The sequence below is a fragment of the Haliaeetus albicilla genome, chromosome 16 (genome assembly GCF_947461875.1).
Source record: "Haliaeetus albicilla chromosome 16, bHalAlb1.1, whole genome shotgun sequence".
NCBI lineage: Eukaryota > Metazoa > Chordata > Aves > Accipitriformes > Accipitridae > Haliaeetus > Haliaeetus albicilla.
This window is the reverse complement of record NC_091498.1, coordinates 22121388-22138613: the sequence shown is the minus strand read 5'-3', so window position 1 is coordinate 22138613 and position 17226 is coordinate 22121388. Positions and strand designations below refer to the sequence as shown.

Sequence of the window (17226 nt, the reverse complement as noted above, 5' to 3'; positions counted from 1 at the left end):
ATGAATATCAATATTCTTCACACTTTGTAATAAAAACCTATTGTTTAACAAATCATAGAATCATAGAATGGTTTGGGTTGGAAGGGACCTTAAAGGTCATCTAGTTCCAACCCCGCTGCCATGGGCAGGGACACCTTCCACTAGACCAGGTTGCTCAAAGCCCCATCGAGCCTGGCCTTGAACACTTCCAGGCCAACAAAAAAGCTAACTAAAAAGCTTTTTTCCCAGACTAACAAAAAAGCTGCTCCATAAGACTGTCATTTGTTCAATTGCCGTTTTGCTTAAATGAGATCTTTATTTTTTCCCCCTCTGTGTGTGTGCATGCATGTACTCGCACATGTTTAAGGCAGATGAGCTTTCTGCCAAATCAAGAAAGTCTCCATTCATCTTCTTTCTTTGGTACACCTCTTATCTGAAGCGTGCCCATGCCCTCAGATACTTACTGATGTGATCAATAGATCCTGCACAGAATTTTCCATAAAATTTCTTTGCTCCCAGTCCCCGGAGGTCGTGGATTGTATATGGCCAAAGATGCAACACATTGTTTCTTGAAAAAGTGTCCCGCTTCTCCACGACGACAACTTTGGCTCCCAGGAAGGCAAGTTCTATGGCAGTCCGCAAGCCACATGGGCCACCTCCAATAATTAAACACTAGCAGAGAAAAGGAGGAGTCTTACATAAGGTTTTGTATTGACTTCCACATAGTTTCTAACTTAGTCTATTGGTACTGCTTGATATTCAGCTGGACTTATGCTACTGAGAGTGTATTCAAGTAATCTATTTAAATCAATAAACATTCAAATTTTGTTTGCATGTGGTGTTCAGTCAATTTATACGAGAGGAAAAACTGTGCTTCATGCAGACATAAAAGCATCTGAGAAAAGGCATAACAGAAGAAACAGCAAAAAGCTAAACACTTGAGCATCTGCTTGTACATTTCTAACTCACTTGCATTTAGTGTCGCAAAAGTGCTTGCATAAACAGGATTACAGCTACATGAAAGGGAGGGGAAAGGAAATAAGTGGTCTTTTTTTTGTTTTGAAGAGGGAATTGGTGTACATTTGCTACACTTGTTAGACAAATCTATGATGAGCCCGTAGTCTTACGGTATTAGTTACTTTCTATTTCAAGCGAGGGCATATCCCGAATGTAACAGCCTAGTTCACCTCCTGCTGTAAAGCAGGGCACGTCAAGAGAGCTCAGCAGACTCGTCCTGCTTCACCAGCGCCGGGGAACTCGGCCTGTCCTATTCCATTTCACCCAGTGGTCAACATCCTCACCTTCAGGAAGATCACATTTTAGGAGCTTAAATCTAAGTCTGGGTGACCTCAGAAGAACTGTTTCAGAAACAATTACAGAGAAGTCTCACCCAGACTTTAGCTGACAGCTGTAAGTTTTCACAGACTAACAAGCAAAGGATTTCCAGAAAGCAAGCTAATTAAAACTCAAACATATCTAATGCTTACATTTTCCTGACCGATTACTAAAACCTGATTAGAAACAGTCTAATAGCTGGACAACGTTATTGTTCCACACACACGCCCTCATCCCAGACCCCTCAAAACCCACACAGACTTCACAAAACCTATGCCATCAGTTCAAGCACCGGGCTCAGCCCGAGCAGAGGGGAGAGCTCTGGCTCTGAGGCCGAGCTGTGCCACGTTACAAATCCAAACCCATTATCTCACACGCCAGACATGCTCCTGTGCGTCCCGCACACATAGCCAGACAGTGATTACAGTTTCAAAGCAAGCACGGACTGTATCTGGAGGCTCGTTGGATACGAGTCTGGTTCCCATTACATTTCAATTTCGTAAAAGAGAGTCATTCATTTATTTTGGTTTGTTCGTCATTTGTTTTCAAATTTAACAACTTAAGCAAAAATTCTGGTGCTGACTTTTGTCCATGACTTTTGTCCAACCCAATTGTAAAAGTGCAAAAAGTTTTTTAAAAATTTAATAAGTAATTCAAATTCCCACTGAAAGGAGAGCTCCTGTGAAATACTTTTGCTTTGCTTTAGGCAAGTGTTTTGTTAACTAGAGATATTAAATAAGTTAAAGTTAGGTTGTTGCATTAGCCACTTGGCTTTCTTCCTCCTAAAATAACATATTTAATTCATAATTTCTTAAGAACACTCCTCACTACATGCTAAATATTAAGAAAACATCAACAGATGTAATTATATAAAGGAAGAAAATGGAGTGCAGATGTTATCCTGACTCAAGAGGATCACTGGTGGAGTCTGGGTCAGCTCTTTTCTGCACATGCTTGCTGTGATTAAGATGGGAACTCTGAACTCTGACAAGTAAGTGGCTGTCTTCACAGCTACACAGTTGTCCAGTAGTGTTTAGCAAGCAGTTAGAAACATTTTACAAGTAAAGACTATACATGGGTTGATAAGGTGGGGTTGTTTTTTTGGCTAACAAACTGTATTATATATAAATAAATGCAACTTTTTAAAAAAGCAGTCTTTTGAGATTTAGTCATAGTGGATCCTGCCAAGTAATAAAACCCACACAGAAAACACTCTTAGTTCCTCCTGGTGCTCTGCAACACAGCATGTTATAATTTTAAGGAGGATTCTGCCCTCTCCCCTCCTCCTATCACCATTGACAAAATACCTTCCTAATTGCCTAGAGACACTGAAAAATGATTGTGTATTTACCATCATCCATGGTTACCTTCCATAAACATATTTATCTACGTCTCAGAACTATTTGTTCTTTGATTTATTAAGGATGCTTCCTGCTGGTGGAGAGCTTACTCTTGGCACTTTGTCATCTTTTTTTTGAAACTTCTGGGGTCAAACCCAGCACAAAACCCTGGCAAATCTAATTCCTACTGTGTTTATATTCTTACCTTTATTAAGTAAAGAAAGGGACCGTACCACTGTCCTGTCCCTGCCCTCCCTCCCCAGCTCTCTGCTTGCAAAGTCACAGGAGAAACCTCCTTGTAGTCAGCCTAGAACAAACCTTGAATGGCTTCCTATTTTCACCTCCTATTACCGCCGTCTCCTGGCTCATCAGGGGCTGCTTTTGAAATGAATTCCTTGCAATTTAACAGATTGTGACAACCGACATCACATACGGAAGTCTCAAATGATCAGTCCTGAAATCTAACAAACAGGGTTGGACAAACACCAACAGTTTCTTGACAACCACATCGCCATTCACAGCTCAACTGTCTTTTAGTGGTGCCAGATCACGTCCTAAAAAGGTAAAGGGTACTTTGACTTTTCAAAGCATCTTCTGCAAATTAATCAAAGTAACAGTTGTTGAAGAGGACTGACAAGGAGCTTTTGCATATTTCTTGTTCAGGCTGGAAATGAAGGGAGAAAGACTTGTATAGATTACAGAGCAGCTTATGCAAGAATAAGATCACAAATAGACTTGTGTGACCTGTCTGAAAAATCAGTATCATGTTGGATGTTCTATTCTGGTTTACTACCAAGAGTATACCATGTTAGTGCAAGATAGCAATACTGAGAAAAGACATTTCTCTCAGTGAAAACCTCATAGTATCTTCTGCCTACAAATGTAAACACTTCCTGTCAAATGAGAAGCTTCATTAAATTTAATACACTCCCCAAGAACACCACCTACGTTACAAGACAGGAGCAGGCAAAAGTACAGAAAGAAAACATGAGGATGGAGAAAACAACACAGATATGCATTCATGTGGTAGATTAAAGGCAGATATTAAAATGCCAAGTTTCCACCTTTATCCTTTATGAAAACAATTTATCTCTGCACAAATGCTCACAACACTGAGCCCACATCCTCTAGAAGAGGAAACGCACATACTGAGAAAGGGAGCCGCGACCAGGCCGTTCCCTGTCCCCGTCCCTCACCGCAGCCCAGCGCTGTGCCCGCGAGTTCCCCAGCCCAGGGGAGAAAACCCGGGTGCCATGAACGCCCTGCACGCACCCGCAGAGTGGCTTGCCTCACACAGAAACCTGCGCTCCATCGCCTCATCAGCAACAGGACCACGTAAGGTTACGTACATCAAATTTCCTGCATCAAACTCCTGCTACGCAGTAACTGGCAGTACTGAAGAGACTGCCCATAAACACTAACTCCTACAGGCAATGGTCACCATGAGTACTTTTAATGAGAATTTTATGTGAGCTAAATTCATCTACTCTTCTTGCAAATACCCTGGATATGAATGATGCCAATTACTGGTTACGATAAATGCAACAATGAAACTTTCACACTTACGATATAAATTATCAGAAGTAAATGGACATGCTGGTTTGAGTTAAAACTTCTGCAAGAGCATTTTTAGAACACCAGTTACAAAATTCCCATTGAAGAGGACTAATGAAAGTTTACAGGCCAGTAATAGTTGCTTAGTGATAAACTTAGGAGTATTTCAGTTTAAAATTACAAATACTAAGTAAAGCATAGAAATTTTTCTACTTCAAAATAAAACACTAATAAGCCCACAGATGTGTTATAGAAGTTGTCTACTTAAGCTGCTAAATACTGTGTTTCTACAGTACTGTTAAAAAGTACTGTACTTTTCCCTAAAATATAATTGTTTCTGTACAAATTTGTCCCACACTGTAAGCAAGCACACCGCTCATGGCATTATTTATCTTCAGACTGAAATAGAGCAGAAAATTCATGTATTTTTTTGCTGGTACAATTAAAAGATATCAGAAAGTTTCACCTGTAAAAATACAAACATACACAGCATTTGGTAAGTCTCATAAGCTTGATTCTGCTCAAAGGTCAATCTGACTCTAAGAGATGCTACTTTCTCTCTATTAGTATGTTTAAGAATGGCAGTGCCTTGAAAATCTCCAGGAAGTGTTTCTACACTAAGAGCAGCATTTCGTGTTGAGCTAAATGTAAGCAGAAGTTACTTCTCCAAAAGCAGAATGACTTTTGTGCCAGGCACAGGTTTTCAATATCGTCTCCTGTCTGGATGTACAAATATAACTTCCAAAATAGAAGGGGAGGAAAGGGAGAGAGGGAAGTGAAGTAGGGGCCTCTTGCAACCCTTCCCGTCCCCCACTATTAAATCAGCAGCCTGTGAATCCAGACACCTACATCCCATTCTTGAAAAACCATACGCAGTTTAACAGCTGAGAATTTGCAGAATGCCTCTATTGGTCTTCACACAGTAAAGTAAGCTTACAGAAACAACTGAGGTTTTGAGAGAAAGGAGGGGGAGAGCAAGCATACCAGCACTATGTTTAACAAAAACCAAAGTAGCATTCCACAATGACCTAGTCACAAAAAACTCATTCACCTTAATAACTGAAAGGCCAAATCTACTCATGGACCTTGCAAAAGGGCCACCAAAATGATCAGGGGGCTGGAGCACCACCTTGTCCTGGTTTTGGCTGGGATAGAGTTAACTTTCTTTCTAGTAGCTGGTATAACGTTATGCTTTGGATTCAGTATGAGAAGAATGTTGATAACAAACCGATGTTTTCAGTTGTTGCTAAGTAGTGTTTAGACTAAGTCAAGGATTTTTCAGCTTCTCATGCCCAGCCAGCAAGAAGGCTGGAGGGGCACAAGAAGTTGGCACAGGACACAGCCAGGGCAGCTGACCCAAACTGGCCAACGGGGTATTCCATACCATGTGACGTCATGTCCAGTATATAAACTGGGGGGAGTTGGCCTGGGAGGGGATCACTGTTCGGGAACTAACTGGGCATCGGTCACCAAGTGGTGAGCAACTGCACTGTGCATCACTTGTTTTGTATATTCCAATCCTTTTTATTATTATTATTGTCATTTTACTATTATTTAATACCATTATTAGTTTCTTCCTTTCTATTCTATTAAACTGTTCTTATCTCAACCCGCAAGTTTTACCTTTTTCCTTCTGATATTCTCCCCCCCTCACTGGGGGGGGGCAGTGAGTGAGTGGCTGCGTGGTGCTTAGTTGCTGGCTGGGGTTAAACCACGACACTCCCCTATGAGGACAGGCTGAGAGAGTTGAGGTTGTTCAGCGTGGAAGAGAAAAGGCTCCAGGGAGACCTAAAGGGGGCCTATGGGAAAGATGGGGATGGACTCTAACTGGGACTGTAGTGACAGGATGAGGGGTAACAGTTTTAAACTGAAAGGGGGTGGATTTAGATTAGATATAAGGAAGAAGCTCTTCACTGTGAGGGTGGTGGGGCACTGGAACAGGTTGCCCAGAGAGGTTGTGGATGCCCCATCCCTGGCAGTGTTCAAGGCCAGGCTGGATGGGGCTTTGAGCAACCTGGTCTAGTGGAAGGTGTCCCTGGCCACGGCAGGGGGGTTGGAACTAGATGATCTTTAGGGACCCTTCCAATCCAAACCATTCTGTGATTCTATGAAATGTAAAAAAATGTTAGCTCGCAGCATTTACATGCTCACAGTCAAGGATTATGTACCAGCTGGTAGTAGTATGAGGGTGTGGTATGCAACCAAACAGGACCTCTTTGCACAGTTAAGAATAGATAAATCCCGTTGTAGCTCAATGCATTACACTGTTATCATCCAACTCTAAGTCCCTCACTCCTCTCCTGCCCAAGGTACCCAACCACTAAATTTGTCCTGGAAAATAAAAGTGTGTTCAACTATGACCCACTCTCCATATGCTCTTGGGATGAAGACAGAAGCTACAATCACTCCAGGAATTCAAGATTTTCTCATTTCTACCTTTCAGTTGTTTTGGAGATGAAAAAGAGGAGATCGGTTTTAGACTCCAGCTCAACAGCAACTGGATAGACACAGAGACACCCTTCATTGGCCTAAGGCACACCAAGTCAGAAGCACCACTTCTACTCCTCAGTGGAAATGCACACATATACTAGTGAAAAAATAGTGAAAATGATCTGCCTAAATTATTTAACTTCCTTTATCTTATAAGTAATATTTACCCAAATCACCAGTTGGAAATCAAAACCTATAGGAATGGATCTTGCTACTAGACATGAGCACCAAGGGGTGGCTTTCCCCACGCGCCTCAAAGCCCTGCCTGGTGCTGCAGGTGCCTCCAGCGGCTGTGGGCCTCCCCACACAGCAATAAGAGGCTCTGCCCACGGCCAGACAGCCTGCGGGATGCAGAGGGACAGAATGCTTTACTTTTCCATGGCAAACCCTCTTCCATCATTTGCTCTGGGCCTCACGTGCATTCATTTCCATAGTCACCAGACCTGGGACTTCACACCAGCCCTGGCCTTGGTGCAATGTCCAAAGCAACAGGGATGCACCAAGGATTAATTTGACTGACTCCACAGGATTACAAGCTACATGGATTTGGGCAAGTGTTTATTCATGATCAAGCTAAATGTGATGCAACATGAGATAGGCACAAAATGTAATGAAACAACACATTTTCTGGATCAGCAATGACTGTTCCCCTGGAAAGGCTCCAAAGAGAAACAGCTGCATAAGCAGCTAAGGCAGACAGCTACTAGAAGCTGCTGCGGGAAGCTCTCTCCACCACAATGCTTTTCACTTCATCCCCTTTACTAGACATGAAAATGCTTCTGGCAAAAATAGGACTGCTCAGTAGGACATTCCTGACTTACTGACTGACAGTTCATCTTGCATTTGTAGTCTCAGACTTTATCACATAAATTCATTGACAGTCACTGGATACGACACTGCAGTCAAATGTACCCTGAATCTACTGAAGAGCCAATATAGTTTTTAAAGTTTGAAACATTATACTTGAAGTCACTGAAAAATAAAACTATATGCCACTTCAGATGTTAAAAATGTCAAGAGCTAAAGATTTTTAAAAAAAAAGAAAGAAGGAAAAAAACAATTAAGCTCACAATAGGCATGATGCATTTTGTCAATCTAAGATGCGAGTCTAATCTTGCTACAGCCCTGGTCTACCAAAGCACTTCAATATACGGTTGCTCCCCTAAACTCAACAACCCTATTCAGGTACTCACTGCTTCTCTAGACAAAGACCCCCAGTACAAAGTCCTTGTCATCTCCTTTTCTACAAACCAGCCCAGCCACTGGCACCAACAAAGTATGTGTTGCTATAAAATAGCACAGTTAGCAGACACATTAGAGCCACACAAGTATAGCACTCTCTTAACAGTAACGTGCCCTGCATTGCATGAGATGCTTGTACTCCTTGCCTGAATTGTTGAACGCTGCCATACCTATACAACTGGTTTTACTAAAAGGCAAGAGAACATGACCCTGTCAAGAACAGTGACGATAACTGTAACTACATATGACAGTGATTTGGAAGGTGTCCATTCGACTACACACATATATAAAAAAGGGACAATGCCATCCTAAAACAAGAATTATTTTCTTCATTTTTAGAAAGAGGCCAGATACTGAAACATATACCCGAAACTTCTGTGGTTAACAGAGCTATACTACATACAAATATTAAAGGAAAAAAAAAATTAATTCTTCCATCAAAGGAAGGGGAAGGAGAAGGTACAGGAGCTAATTAAACTCACCCTACAAAAATTAAGTAATCTTTAAAAGCATATTTTCCTCTATTATACTATGTTTTATGAGCTCCTTATAAAATTAGTATGGTTAAAAATGTTTCATTTGACAAAAATAATATTCAGTTAGATGTATTTTAATGACAGGTCCTAACTCTCCAAAGGGTTACGTGAACACTACTTAAATGCAGTACAGATAGTTCTAAAATCTACCTTAAAATACTATTAAGACTAGCTGTATCTTGCTGAACAGACATTATTAGAGAGTGAACACCACAAATACCACTGCTGGGGAAGTTCAAAAGCAGCTGGGAACAGCAAGGCTCACGTACTCCTAATTGCCACCAACTGAGGCAACAAAATCCTGTCCCAGTGCAGGAAGCGCAACATGACAAGTCCACTTCTGCTTTCGATCCCACCAGTATTTTATTTTACCCTTTGTATCCCCAGCTGAGCACCTGAGAAATACACAGTTTCGTCACCTCCTTCCAAAAGCACCCGTATCGGTAATTGGCAAAAATGGAGCCATTGCTATTTTCCTTAAAGACTGTAACATGGATTTGAGACTACCTAATCCAGGCTGATTTTGGACAGAGCTCTTTCCCCAGCGCTGCACCCTGCAGTTGCTGCACTTGCAGCTGGACGCGGCACAATCCAGGGATCAGAGGACCTATCTTTATTGCCCTCCTGTTTTATTGGGTCGAAATGCCAGAAGTGAAACGTTAGTACATTTATTGCATTCATTTGGCTCATCTTCACTGGGATTTTTTTCTCTTTTTTGGAAGATAAGCTTCTGCATGGAAAAAACCACATGGCTTCATTTTTCCTGGATGAATTTGGACACACTTGTCCATCCATCCTCTCTGTCTCTCAGATATATGTACTAATATTAGATTTGCATATAAAAACCTTTCCATAGTTTGAAATTAAAACAATGGTATGAAAGACATCTGAAACTTATAGTCTGCTATGCAACACACTGAAGAAAGGCTGTATGCATTCAGTGTGCTAGAAGGTCAAGAGTTTCTTTGTTGATGCACCAAAGCTGTCAGGACTTTGTTATCTGAAGCTTTTCTGAAGACCTCTCTCAGGCAACATTGGTCATATTTAAATATGTTGACTTGATCTCAGAGCTTTTATAACAATTTACAAAAATAAATTTTAAAAAATTGCAATTGGTAGACATAATACAGAAAAGTATCTCTACAAACTTTCAGTTCCCCTGCACCACAGTTACAGTTATCTGAAGAAAACCTGCACATCATCTGACAAGAAATGTTATACTATTTCTAATAAACAGATTATCCACCAGAGATCAGGCAAGTGCTTTAACCCCTAAATCTTCTCAAATAAAGCACAAAATAAACCCTCTAACATCCTTTGGAATTAAGAGCACATTTGCTGTTTTCTTACCTGTCTTTCATTGTAATCAAAACGGGAAAAAAACCCAACCACACCCAAAACCCAGAAGAGATTGCTTTCTTTTCTTTTTTTTGGCCAGTTGCTTAAACAATCAAAATGAAAACAAGATAAACCTTGCAGAAAGAATGTTGCCTGACTATCCCGGTCATGAATACAGTTGGCAGCATTTAAGTACCTAGCCTTTTTTTTGTAGGCTTACGCCTGTCATGCTGAGATAATGCTTTAAGGCTATCCTTAAAAACTTAGCAAAAACACCCAAACCAAACCAATTCATCCAGAAACAGAGAACTGGTGAACAGAGTTGAAGAAACAAAGGCACCAAGAGCCTCACCTCCAAGCACAGCAGAGACCAAGCATTGAGCCTTGGGAGCCTTGCAAGTAGTGACACTCGTGAGATTGCAATTGCAAGAAAATAATTAATCCTCTACATGGTTTCAGGGTCAGGGGTTGACCAGCCAGTAGAGGACTTGTCTACAGACCCAGAGGAAGGGATTTCTCATGCTTTATGGCATCCAAACCACGCAGACAAGTTGGTCAACAACCATGGCTTTGCTACAGGAAGAAGTTGGTAATATGCTTAAAAAAAAAAAAAAAAAAAAGGCACTGTTGCTGCAGCCTGGTCTGTCTACAGAGATGAAATACTACACTCAACCTAAAATTTTTAACTAAACAATTACAACAATCTAATAAATCAGCTGAGCTTCTGCTTAGAAACTGGCTTTTTAAAGTAAGTGGTCAGTCAAGTTATTTCAAAGTCATTTCACAGAATACTTTAAAATATGTTCTAAAATACATTTTTATATTAGGTGAATTATTAACCGACCAATTAAGACTTGGCTTATAGGAGCCAGTACTGGGTAAATGAGCTCATACAGAACTAGCCATCAGGTCTGAGTCAGAATCCAGATTTTTACATTTTTATTTATTTATTTTTAAAGAGCTGAATAATTTAATCCCATCATTTCTAGCTTTCCTAAGCAGAATGACTGTACAGTAACGGATGGCAGCTATAGTTGAGCTCAAAATGCAATGCTGTACAAGGCAGCAGCAATTCTGGGCTTCTGGGGTCTATTTTCTTCCAGCTCATCATGCAATCTTCAAAGTCACTGCATTTTCCAGTGCTAGCATTCACAGCCGCTTAAACAGTAAAGCCAAATACAGCTCCAAAGAGTGATAAACTGGTTTTTTTCCAGTTTATTTAACTGGTCACTTGCACATACCAGTTTACCATGGGTAGACAATGCTTTTACTTTCTACATTTTTATTTACAATTTGAAAACACTAGGAATTGACCAAGCAGCACCTCTTAGCAATACGGCATCCAACAGCATCAACAAGAAAGATGGACTTGAACAGTTCAAACAACTATAATTAGAAAATTTATCTTTAGCGTAACATTTTGTAGGAAGGTTTCTGATAGCAGGGAAAGTTAACAGCACTCATACTGAACCAACAAACCAGGCTGCTGGCAGAGTATTGCACAGTGAAAATTAGATTTCAGCACCTCTAGCTCTTATTTCTAAAACTTTTTTGGCTGACAACAAAGGTGGTACATAAGAGCCCTTATTACTGAAGGAAAGAGTCTTGAAAAATAAGAGTAAATATAAAAAAAGTTGAAAAAACATGAAAAGGAACATGCTTCAAAGAGAGGGGCGGAGAGTTGAAGACAAAATTTGGCAGCAAATTGCACATCACGAGGTGTAATAGCCAACATCCGACACAAGAGAAGGGAGACAGATAAACAAACATAGAAGATCAGCATTTATTTACACGGCCACATATTAATGACTCTGTTTTCACATTCCAGCCAGGGTGAAATTCAGACGGAGGCACCTGCCTCAACACCGGCTGCGCTTGTTCCGCCACTACCGGGGCTGTATCTGGGCCGACAGGCAGCGAACTTCCTAGCCCAGATGCCTACAGCCAAGAAGGAGATGGAGCGAGCCGGCCCAGCCCTCGCAGCCCCACGGCCCAGCAGGCAGCGAGCAGAGCCAGCGGCAGCCTCACCCGTCACAACAGCCCTCACCTGTCCTTCCTACCATATGCAATTACTTCCTACTTCGCCGGAAAGCAAACACACACAAGAAAAAGGAAAAAAAAAAAAAAATCTGAGAGAAATGGCTTTGCCTTCCACTGAGCACTTGCTGATCAGCATAACTTGTTGTTAATGATCTGGGTGTGTAGTCCTTGGCAGGAAGCGCACTACCATCTCTTGCAATGCTTTCTAATCTGAGTTGCAATTTACCCTGGGGCAGTTGTTTTATCTGAATTGTAAATCCAGCGAGGATGGCAGAGAGCACAGGCAGGATGGGGAGGTGGACACCAGTCAGAGAGGAGTATTTGCTGTTGCACTGGTCCTTCTAAAGCCGCTCTTGCAACCTATTCAAAGGGGCAGTGGAAGTACACAAGACAAGACTAATTCAAAGTGTGGCATAGCCACGTGGTTCCTTCTAAGTTAGTATCTTAGTCAAATGAAATCCAGAGAGTGATGCAAGACCAGCAAGGCAGTATCTCTTGGTTGGTTTCTTAAGCAGAAACAGGCACAACCTTGGGAAACAAACTGTTCTTCAGGGCTGAAATAGGAGCAGCGACGGTCCATGGCAAAATGCGAACTTTGAAAAACTAATCAGAATGTGATCTAGCAGCGTTAGGCAGACTGTTAGAGAAAGTGAAATGAATAACAGTTCTGGTTGTGCTCCAAGTAACTATGAAGTGTTCCTCTTCGGGTCTTCTCTAACATAGATTAGTGAAGGTATTTAAGCCTCTCCTACAGGTCACATTCTTTAAAGACCATTCTTGCTGCTCTGCTCTGCACTTGCTCTAGTTTATCTGTCTCTTGCCTATAACACATGTCAAACTGGGCACAGTATTTTAGCTGGGGTTTCACCTGCACCAACTAGGTGGAGAGGAAACTGCCCCAGTCCCTGACACACCACAGGCCTCCTTAGACAGGCTCCCAGGATCAGCTCCCCTTGGGTCAGCACTACAGCCTATGGATCCAGGCTTGGCGTGTGGTCTGTTATAAGCACCAAATAATTTACTGCAGCATATTCCCAATTTTCCTGGGTGTTGCGCTCCTTTGTTAGAAGGGTCATAATTCTCCAGGAGCTTTTAGAAATTTTATCCTCTTGATCTCAGGCCATTTCTTCAAATTTTCAAGATTGTTTAAAAATTCTAATCCCACGTTTCAAAGCGCTTGCAGCTCATTCCAGTTTCGTTACATCTGCACCTCCTTAATCCAGCACCCAGATTTTTAATGAGCATAACAAGTACCAATCTACAACACGAACCACCGAAATCCCACTTAATGCATTTCCCCAGTCTGGCAGCAAACTATTGCTAGCACCACTGTAAGTACAGTTCTTCAGCTGCCCATGTGACATAATGTAAACCATATTTGCAAGTTTGCTCGTTAAAGCAAGGGCTCTGTGAGGGTCAAGTCAGAATCACAACTTCTGCTTCCCTCACATATGCTGGGCGAATTTCTTCATGAAGGAGGAAGATACCTATAACTGGCTGTAGCATTCACAATCAATGCAAGATGTCACCATTACCCACTTCATCCCTCTTCTCCCAGGTGGTGAGTATAACAGGCCCACAACTCTCATGTATGTCTAATTTAAAACTTCTGTAGATGTGAAGCATAGCTCTTCTGTTAGCTGAAATGATACAATGCTTGTCCTTTCCTCTGCCATCACCCAGGACCCAGAACGAAACCAAGGCCCATTTGGGTACCTGCCAGACTCTCACAGTTCGGGAAGACTTGAAGCAAGATATGACCAGCTGCCAGGACAACAGCTCTCCTTGCAAAGGCTTTTTCACCAAAGAAATACTTAGTCCGCCCCCCGCCCCGTTTGTTTCAAAATACAGCTTAAACTTACCCAAACATTTCTGACCTGAGGAAAAGGTTAAAAGACCAAAGAGTACAAACTCAGATTATTTTTCAATAAGCACTCTTCATCAGAAATACAGGTTAATACACAAATATCCTAGAGACCTGAAGCAGCAAACAGTATCTAGGTTAGTTTGCAGAAACCTGGCTGTTTGCAGACACAAACAGATTTTCTGTGAAGTGTAGACATGTTAGGGAATCCACCTTTAAATGCTGTAGCGGCGAAAGTAAAGCAAATTAACCTAATCTCATGGGCATTAAAAGGGAATTTCTACTTTGTCTGTACAACAGATCCCAGTTAATTTTTTTCTCCACCATGGACTCCATCAATATTAAGGCTTTTTAGAGAGAGAATGCAAATAGAAATTCTGTCGTTTGCTTAAGACAATCAGCTTCTACCAAAATATTTTGCACTTTCACCTCTTATACAGCACCTTTTAGAGCTGTGGTATTTTACATTCTACTAAAAGTATATTAAAAGCTATCTGCACAGATGCCTCAAACAGAAAATAACGTAGATAGATTTGGCAGCAGAAAGAGGAAAGAGAGCAGGCAACCACATCGCCAAACCCCCAGTTCTCAGGACCAACATAGGAACCTCGGGAAGGACCTGAGCTGTAGGAGACAGGAAATTGCCTTATTGTCTGCAATCTGGTTTTGAGCAGCCAAGTGTTTAATCACCTCTTGGTAGCAGAAGTTATGTATTTCCTCACTTATCAGTACGCAAACATTACGAGATCGAAGCTGGAAACGTAGCTAACGACAAAGCCCTAAACAACCACATCTGGCACTGTCAGGGTCTCTCTGAGGCCGGGAGAAAGGCTTGACCCGAGCATGACGTGGGCACGGGCTGTGTGCCAGGGGCCACACAGGAGCACCCCTGGGGAGCACCCCTCGCCCCACTCACACCACCCTGCCCCGTGGACGGACACACAGCCCGCCGGCTTCACGCGGCCAAACCCCCAAAAAGCACTACAAAGCCACAGTTACGGGAACACGCCCTGTTGTAACCTTTTGTTTCCTTCAAACATAATTAAGCCACTTGTGGTGACAATAGTAGAGTTTTGTGTGAAAGTAACTGGGTGTCACTCCCTGTGGGAATCTCTATAAAATATCTAGGAAACCAGGTCAGGGTGGGACAGTTCCCTTCTGTCCATTACTTGCAAAGCCATTAAGCAAGGGACAGAGAAACAGCACAGCGCTGTTGAAGTACAGATGTAAAGCTACTGTTATCTTGCAAGCCAAAAAAATTTTAAGATTCCCAAATGTCTCAAAAAAGTCTTATTTAGGCTGTCTGATTATGTTACTTTGGCCGGGCTTCATTGCTTTTCATGACTGATAAAGCTGAAAAATCATGTGTTTGTGGAAATGTCTGTAGGATAATAAAAATAAAGTGATTTCATTACCAAATCGCATGCCAAACATTAGCTTTTGCTGACATAATTTGGCCCAATCTCAGTTTAAAACACAGCTCCAAGAGTCAAATACTTTGTTTTGTTTTCAAAGAACCCTGTCTGCTGTGTGTCCTGTCATCGCCCAAGCTTCTCCCCATCCCCTCTCTAAAAATTCTTAGAGAAATGAATGCATAGACAATGTTCAACAACTGCGGTTTCACTGCATGTTCATAGGTGATCTGCTGCTTCTCCCCTTCTCTCAAACAAATCTTCCTTACCACTCATTCCCATTAGTCCCATATCTTCTACTACTTTGAAATAACTCTGTAAAAGTTACTTATTAAAATTCTTAAAAATAAATTTACAATGGAAATCCACTGCAAGGCTTTAGGTGCCCTGCCCTAAAATGCAAAAGCAAAGCATAGATACCAAAATAAACAGCTTGTCTTTCAAGTGTACCAAACACACCTAGGTGTCACTTAAGTCAGCAGAATATGTGGTCATTAATACCCCCAACACCTCAGTAGGTTCTGGATTCTGCTGTTCAAGCACTGTGTGTGTGTTTGGATTAAGGAGAAGAAAAAAAAAAAAAAGGCAGCTGAATGTCTTTTTGTGAAAAGTCACAACCTTTCATTCACTAAACTTCCTATAAATATGGCAGTCAACTTCTAGGTTCAAGTTTTATGACCTTCACAGGAATGCATCTTTATTATATTAAGAGAGTTAGCAATGCTATTTAATACCTCCAAGATAAGTTTAGTGTGTGCATTATAAACCATGATTATCAGGTTTGGAAATCTCCCCATTTCAATTATTATTTTGAAGAGATTAGTATGTCCAGCAAAAGGGATGTGCCATCTGGATAGTCACTCTTTATAACATAAACAGGTTAAAGTTTTCATTATAATAAGGATATTTTTTTAGTTGGAGCACAACAGGCATTCCGTCTTTCATCTTATAATTCAATTACTCTCTTCCAAAAAAATATTTCTCTGAAGGGACACAACCAATCATGACACTTGAACTCAAACTCACTGGCTTCTGTACCAGTATATACAGCACGGGAGAAACCTGGCTGAAAATCTGAGTTGCCTCCGAAGGATCAACAAATGTCAGCACTTCAGGAGGAAATTTAGCCACAATACCAGCAGGTTTATACATGCTGGATGATTTGCTTAATTAAGAGACGATTATTTGTTTAGCACTACAGAGGAAGGTGGAGAGAGGGGAGAAGATGACATCTAGAAGCCAACCCATCTCATTTACTGTGAGGGGCAAGACTGCAGATTAGGATGTTTGTAAACAACTGAGGACTGGTAGGAAGCCAATTTCTACCTAATAACAAGGAGGGAGACCTGGTATCCGCTCCTCATCCGGCTGATTACCCCACAGCTACGGAACACGGCAGCACCCAGCACGGCCCCGGAGCACCTCTCCCTTCCTCAACTCTGTGGGAAGGAGACCACCAGGTGAAGCAGGTTTTATTAGCTCCCAAAGCATTCAGTTGACAGTCTTTGGAAACGTAGACAATATGAAAAGGAGCGGAAGGGGTTTGGCAGATAAGGTTCGATCATTCACTGGTACCCCAGTGCGGTTAGTACAGGGAGATGAGGCTCAGAGCCAGTGCTGAGTCAGTCAGAAAACCTCCAGCCTCCATCCCCATTTCTGACCAGGGCTCCTCCTCAGCTGACTCACACCCTGACCCCCGACTCCCCTCCACCCCTGTCCCCCCCTCAAGCCACAGGCTCTCTGTAACGCTGCCTCAGCTAAAGCATCACCCCCCCAGAGGAGCCCCTGGAGCCCTCCCTACAGCAGACACGCCAATGCCACCGAGGCTGGATAAGGCCGACGGCACACGATGCTACTGAAAAGAGCCACTATGTTTTTACATAAGCCCTGAAAACGTGGTCATAAATAATTTTACAGTCACTCTCTTGGAATAAGGTTCCCAACAGGAGTTTTTGTCAGGGAACCTCATCTGTCACAAAACAAGCTTTGAAAGGCCAAGTCCAGGAACAAGAAAAACTAGACAGGCCAACAAGGACCAAGTTCAAGATCATTTAATTTGATTTGCAGGAATTTATATGATTCTATATATATGTATA

At 41.8% G+C, this 17226-nt stretch overlaps 1 protein-coding gene across 14 annotated transcripts in view; it reads right to left on the bottom strand.

The window, feature by feature from the left end:
- MICAL2 (microtubule associated monooxygenase, calponin and LIM domain containing 2) overlaps positions 1–17226 on the bottom strand; it is a 134740-nt gene that overhangs the window by 88743 nt on the left and 28771 nt on the right. For all 14 annotated transcript variants that reach the window (XR_011328162.1, XR_011328163.1, XM_069803885.1 and 11 more), the window contains exon 3: positions 444–651. Coding sequence is in view for 12 of the 14 variants with exons in the window: in XM_069803885.1 (XP_069659986.1) it covers positions 444–651 (208 nt within the window). In the remaining 2 variants the exon portion in view is untranslated. The remainder of the gene's footprint in view (positions 1–443; positions 652–17226) is intronic.